This window comes from Trichoplax adhaerens, genomic scaffold (assembly GCF_000150275.1).
Source record: "Trichoplax adhaerens TRIADscaffold_17 genomic scaffold, whole genome shotgun sequence".
NCBI classification, from domain to species: Eukaryota; Metazoa; Placozoa; class Uniplacotomia; order Trichoplacea; family Trichoplacidae; genus Trichoplax; species Trichoplax adhaerens.
In genome coordinates, this window is record NW_002060959.1 from 982,992 (window position 1) to 990,300 (window position 7,309).

The window sequence follows — 7,309 nt, forward strand, 5'->3', positions numbered from 1 at the left end:
TCAAGCTAAAAAAAATAATATTCAGTAGGGATAGTCACGCAAGCATAATAAGAAATATTCATTGCCGCACTTATATGATAGAATGCTCTTGTATAGAAATTAAGGTTAAGTTTTTTCCAAACCTTTCATCACTGACTATAATTACTAAAATAACAAATTTGTCGACTATTTAGCTTTTGATAGCGTCGAAGAGAGTCAATCGGATGGTAATGTTAATGAAAATGAAGAAGATAAAACCAACAACAAGAATTCATTTTTAACTGCTCGAGAACAATTAGTAAGTTCAGAAGATTATAAAATATGCCTCCCTTAAAAATCTAATTGGCTTAAATTATGCCATTGCTCATAAGTCTTATTCACCTAGATATATCTCGCATTATTTACCCACTAGGTAATTAATAATCAAAAGAAGTTTGGAAATAATAACCAAAGATCTCAACCAACAGCAAGTAACTACGGCTTACATAAGCGTTCCTTGGGAACCAGACGTACTAGTGCTGGTGGAAGATTTATTGCTCCTATCTTAAATAGAGATGATAATAAGTAAACGTTGATATTCTGTTTGTACAGTATTTAACCACTAACCTGTTACTGGTATTATTGAAGTCAAGTATTTATCAGTTTTCTTTATTGTGCATATTCTTCCAGATCATATAGTGGCCGAAGCTCTGATGGAAATTATGATCAGAACACTAATTCCGACTGCCAAGATAAATTATTAGATGATAGACTTAAGAATGTCGATCAGAAAATGATAGATTTAATTATGAATGAGGTAACTATTATTCGAAACTGTCATTTTTTGAAGGATCGTGTTATCACATTACCAATGTTGGTAAGCAACACGAGGTGTCAACTCATGCAATATTTGTTCTCTACATCTTGCCCTACAGATCATTGATCATGGCCCTACCGTCACATGGGATGATATATGTGGATTAGATTTCGCTAAGAAAACTATCAAAGAAATTGTCGTTTGGCCAATGCTTAGGCCGTAAGTACTTAACTCAAACTGTACATTTACTAGTTTATATGGTTTGTGTTCTTATTGGAAATATTAGGCCTTCATCAACTCACACTGTTGTTATGTAGTGACATTTTTAAGGGCCTTCGAGGCCCACCAAAGGGTCTCCTCTTATTTGGACCTCCAGGCACTGGCAAGACCTTAATAGGTATTTAATACGTTCGCTCTGGTAGATTTTGCGTTTGTCTTTATAGTTTTCAATGTTATATTGATCGCTTAACTATTCAGGGAAATGTATCGCCGGTCAATCGAATTCCACATTTTTTAGCATAAGCGCCTCTTCATTAACCTCTAAATGGGTAAGAATAGAAATTTTCAACTCTTCAGTTATTTGTGAATCTGAACAGAAAGTCTAGTGGCTCTTATATACAGCGTCAATAAATCTGCAACCAAGATCGCTTTTAAGTTAGGACAACATTAAGTTAAGCGAAGTGATCATAACTATAGGTTGGAGAGGGTGAAAAAATGGTTCGCGCTTTATTTGCTGTGGCTAGATGTCAACAGCCGGCTGTAGTCTTTATTGACGAAATTGATTCCCTACTTACTCAGAGAACTGATGGAGAAAATGAAGCTTCTCGTAGGATAAAAACTGAGTTTTTGGTACAATTGGTAAGACTTAAGATGCAACTTTATAATGTTTGAGACTGTCATAGTTAGACAGCCGAATAAATGATTACTTGTTTTAGTTGTCTTTAAAAATGTTGGCAACTGTATATTTATAACTCATGCAACCGCTCTTTCTCTTCTACCAAATCATTAATGTACAGGATGGTGCTGCAACGAGTACTGACGATAGACTGTTGGTTATAGGTAAAAGGCTACAAGATTTATTGTATAGCAAATTATTGTCATACTACAAGATTGATTAGCTAAACTCTATCGTCTCTATTTACGTTATTCTAGGAGCGACCAATCGGTAAAATGAACTGTATCAATTTCTTCAAATTTAAATTATTACCCTTTAAATGTTCAATTTATACTCTTGAAGGCCTCAGGAAATTGATGAGGCTGCTCGACGTCGACTGGTTAAGAGGCTATATATCCCGTTACCCCAAGCACCGGCTCGAAGACAAATCATTCTAAACCTATTAGCGCAGCAAAATTATAGCCTAATCGATACAGAGCTTGATGAAATTTGTCAACGATCTGAAGGTAAAACGCTTATTTAAATGGCAATTTTACGTAGATCAACTAAAGTGTGAAGTATTTGCGCTGAGTATGATATTTAACGTTCGATATCAATACTAACAGGCTACTCCGGCTCCGATATGAGTAATTTATGCCGTGAAGCAGCCCTAGGTCCTATTAGATCAATTGACTATTCGGATATACAAAATATTTCTGCGGATCAGGTATAAAGTATTTACAATTTTAATGTTTGATGTCTTCTTGAAATCACGGTTGTTCAGTATCATCTTAAAATTATTGTAAAAGGTCTAATTCAATGTTGATGTCATTGCTATAAGGATGTAAATTTATAATTTTATGAATAAGTTACACAATGATTAAGTTTCTGTATTTTTTAATGAATTCATCAATGGACACATTATAAAACTACTGGTTGTTATCACCTAGGTTCGGCCTATTGTCTTTACCGATTTTGATGCTGCGTTTCTGCAAGTGCGTCCTAGCGTTTCAGAAAAAGATTTGGATTTGTATGTGCAATGGAATCGACAGTATGGTAGCGGAGAAGCACGTTAATGCCACTTTGTTACAAAACCTAATAGGGTATCAATGACACTCTAGCTGCACCTTTCAACGGTAGAATCCAGTTCACGTATGGTACTATTAATTATCGATATTAAAATTTAAATTCGGTGGCTGTAATGTCACCAACATTCAGTATACTCGCACTGTATAATTTCGGTTAAATAGTCATATGCTACCGAGTTAATAAATCTTGAAACAAATCACGTCATAATTGAACGGAACGCATTTATCAAATCATTCCTATATTACTGAATGAATGCAGTATTTGTTTATAGAATCTTTCAACTATAAATCATATAGTATATTACCGACAATACTAGCATTTCAATCTGGTACATAACTTAAGTTATATAAAGAATATTTTGTAATAAAAAAGGCCAATTCAGTTGTTTTAAATTGCTTTATTGAACTCATCTTACTCTGCTTATAACTTAAATTCGTTGCTAACAGATTGGTGCTGTAGCTTTCACAGATAATATTAATAATTACTGATATGAATAGATCTACTTCGCGATATTTGCTCTTCCCATTATTATTACAATGAATTCGTATCAAGAACTGTTATATCATTACCTACAGTAGCAAGCATGAAAAAATGAGCCAAAGGATCTAATTAAAATTCACATCATAGACGCGATACAGTTAATAGCAATATGAAAAGCTATCTCGATAGGAGTTATCCACGCAATCAAGCCAATCAATCAATCAATCAGAGAATTAATTACCATTGTTCACCCAAAAAAGTGAATGTCTCATTATCCAAACATGAAAACGTTACAGTACTTCGATATAATGTATAAAATAGAATTGTAACGCTTTAACTGTTGATCGTCTGTAAATGATGGAGGAAAGCCAATTTGTGAAGATTATATGGTATCAATGTTACAAGGCCAAAGGCAAGGAAGGCTTTGCACGTTTTACCCAGTAGGGAATGCCACCGTTTTAGCATGACAAATTACTAAATACAACAGTAACGACTATAACAAACAAAAGTTTAAAATAGGAGATGATCACTAAGCTCTACTTATATTACTAAAAGATGCCTAATCTTAAACCAGCGATTTTAAAGTGGCATCTACTAAGTTTACATCGGTTATTATTAGTTAATTTCAACAAAAACTTGAGCTTCAGATAGCTTATTTGGTGCTGATGATATCTGCACATTGGTAGCGTTTAGTTTACAATGGATTTGATATTTCTCGTTAATTCTATTGAATTGAACGGCTACAAGGGGTTTTTGATAATTCTCCTGTCTCGTCCATGGATAATACTGTTTGAGGAATCCTATATTATCATAGATCAAGTGGAAACAAAACTTTATTGCAAAGCAAGCACCATAACCACTATTCATTTATATGACAAGATCATGACTGTCGGTATAGACTCTATGTTACTACTAAAGCATAGAGTAGATCAAATAGAACTGATTGATTCAACCAAACTGAATGTCTATCTGGAACTGTTGAGATTAGCACATTAGTAATTGAATCCAATTTAATGGGTAAAACTAACTTACCGGTATTAATGACAGTCACCGTTGGCTTAGGATCGAGGCTTTCCGCTTTGACTGCCTGACAATCAAGTGGGACATAATTTCCATTTTTATTGGCAATTTCAGGGATCCAACCCCAAACCAGATTCATTTGAACTATGATACAAGCAGTATCTTGCGAAAAGCCATAAGCAGGCGAAGAAGCACAAGCCCCCAAGTTATTAACATTGAAGGTACAAGTGTTATTACCACATTGAAACGATTTTGGATTTCTATAAGGAGTTAATAGTCTAGCAATTTGGAACCGACTTGAATTGACAGATGCTGCAGCATTGGAGTAAGACGCAGGCGTTGCAACTAAACCAGGGTTTAAGTTATACATGGTGTACTTTGGGCCAACATCCAAAGGTGGAACAGTGGTTAGGAACACCCCAAGACAGATAGCAAAGAAGCCAGCCAGACAACCATAAAAGCAAAGGTAGAAGAGTATAATCTTGTCTATTGAAAAAAGATTGCAAAGATCAGTTATTGTACAACATCTCCTTTCCACTAAGAACGAGAATAAACTCTAGTTTAAGGTATTCCATTAGCCAATAACACAGTCGTCCATTACATGACCATGTTTAAGATGGTGTTTACTACTGACAGTGAATAGTACTAGTACGGTGCTAGAACGGACTGGAGCGGACCGGTCTGGTTCGGAACGATACAGTCCTAGTACAGTACAACCATGGCCTACTTTTCCTACAGTATCTTGATTTTTTTCTCGCGATCTACAGTACTGTGCACTGTGACTGTTCAGTACACGAAGCTATACCGTACAGTGTACAGTACAGTGCGTGGTGGACTATCCAAACGTGTATAGTGCAATATGGTTTTGGTAGGTGTGGTGGCGGTCAATCAATCAAGGCCTCTTCCCTAATGGGAGCACAGGCAGCACGCTAACACCTACTGTACACCTACTGTACATTGTATTGTACCAATGTGGCATGCGCCGTCGCCCTTGGCCAATTCAATGTACACTGTACAAGGGGAAATCAATTTGGAAAAAGTTGAAAGTTTTTTATCCATCCAAATTCATTATCTGTTTATTCTATCAACTATTTTCTACTCTACGATAAAGTAGTGTAAAAGAAGTTGTTGTCAAGTCCTTGATATTGACTTAAGATAGTGGCTGATGGGCATGTTAACGGGGAAGGTTCAATTTCGTAATCAGTAAAAAGTACAGTGCGGTATCGTCAAAACGCAGCCAAACGACTCATTGAAACACAATTCTTACTAGACGCTATGGATGATACAGTAGCAAAGACACATACTGAAATGGGGCAAGGCAATTTTACGAGGTCATCATCAAGGGGACGGATAAAATGTTCACTATTTTAGCGAAATGGAAGACGATGAAGCAACGCCAAGATTGGATCAGAAGCATATTGTGTCATCAAGGCAGTCAATGTTCTCATCAATACTGTAGCATTTGTAGGACGGTAGGCAGACTCAACCAATCCAAGTTGGTTGGATCAATCGATTTGGCATTTGAAAGTGCCATCACACCATTGGCATCTGTCTATCTCATTTGAAGACATTACTACATGAATTCACTGTATCCAAAGCCCCCCCCCCTAAAATCAATGATTGACTACAGCAATGGAAAACAGCGTTGTCTGCATGCTACGCTTGTATTTACATATGCACACTTTAGCGTGGTCGCTCAAAACTTACACCAGCTCTGTTTGGTACGAAAAAAAACAGTCTTTTCACGGGGATTGTAAACGGCACGCGAAAAGCCCTGCCATAAGGTGGTCTTGGCAACCACTGAATATTTCTCTAAATAAAGATCGTTCTTTTCCATGATGATAACTTGAACTTGTTGATTCCAATAATCAATTCACTGGATAGCGATTTTCCGTCAATTTAGCCAAGGTGGGGCCACAAATCGCTAACAGCTTTAGCGTAAAGCACGAGCAAATGCAACCAATGACACCACCACCAGCGTTTATATCAATTGGACGCTACACTGTACTGTACTGTACTATGGTACTGTCACCCTGGGTTACCCATAGTGTAGGTTGACCAGACCGGGCCAGCATACAATGCGACTGGGGGATCCACAGGGGATAATCACCGGGTACCGGACTGCGGCCGACCCAATCTGTTCTGGTCCGTACCGTACTGTACTAGCACCATGTGTACAGTATACAGTGTACACTGTACAGTACTGTATACTGTAAGGAGCGACTGTCTACTGTACTGTACGACTGTACGTGCCTTTGCCACAACCAACCTGTGCGCAGTGGGCACGTGCTAGAGTAAGAGCAACCGGTACTGGACCTCGAGTGCACACTGTGGATGGAGAACGTGCACTTGCGCAGTGCAGTGCTGTACCTTCTGGCCCACTGGGTGATCCTTTGCCTGAGTCAAAGGTAGACTTTAGACAGCTAGCAGGTCCAGAGTACAGACGTAACTGTACAGCGCAGCACAGATTCAAGGTCCGCCAAGACTAGAAACGTTGCACCCAAAATAGGATGACAATTTGCACGTGATTGATATTACAAACCGTCAGCGACTAGCCTGGAAGTGGATTTGACAGCCTACTGTGCCAAAAATGAGTCCGCGATCATTGTCCAATGTCTACTCGCCCATTAAAATAACGCCATACTGTACAGTGTACAGTACAGTAGTACAGTAGAAGAAAAAAAAAGTCATACAGTACGCTGTGCAGTACAATAACTCGAGGTCTAGCTCACTCTACTGTAGGGGTACCCGGGACAGTACACTGAGTAGAGTACAGTACCGTACTACAGTATACAGTACTATATACTGTAGCCCAATGTCTACTCGCCCATTAAAATAACGCCATACAGTACAGTACGTACAGTAGAAGAAAAAAAGTCATACAGTACACTGTGCAGTACAGTACAGTAACTCGAGGTCTAGCCCACTCTACTGTAGGGGTACCCGGGACAGTACACTGAGTAGAGTACAGTACCGTACTACAGTATACAGTACTATATACTGTAGCCCAATGTCTACTCGCCCATTAAAATAACGCCATACTGTAGAAGAAAAAAAGGTCATACAGAACT

General features: G+C 38.0%; 2 protein-coding genes across 2 annotated transcripts; one reads left to right on the forward strand and one right to left on the reverse strand.

Annotated features, from left to right (window-relative positions):
• Window positions 1–685: 685 nt before the first annotated feature.
• TRIADDRAFT_31346 (uncharacterized protein) lies at window positions 686–2,725 on the forward strand (the record flags this gene model as incomplete). Its single annotated transcript, XM_002116680.1, has 10 exons — window positions 686–775; window positions 894–994; window positions 1,093–1,172; window positions 1,253–1,323; window positions 1,472–1,633; window positions 1,792–1,834; window positions 1,928–1,940; window positions 2,013–2,176; window positions 2,276–2,376; window positions 2,600–2,725. Coding segments are annotated over 10 exons (951 nt in total), but the record flags the coding sequence as incomplete, so codon positions are not given.
• Window positions 2,726–3,833: 1,108 nt separating this feature from the next.
• Window positions 3,834–6,075, reverse strand: TRIADDRAFT_60772 (uncharacterized protein; the record flags this gene model as incomplete). Its single annotated transcript, XM_002116750.1, has 3 exons — window positions 3,834–4,018; window positions 4,251–4,724; window positions 5,946–6,075. 3 exons carry the CDS (start codon window positions 6,073–6,075, stop codon window positions 3,834–3,836), a joined length of 789 nt encoding a protein of 262 aa, XP_002116786.1.
• Between the last annotated feature and the right edge of the window lie 1,234 nt (window positions 6,076–7,309).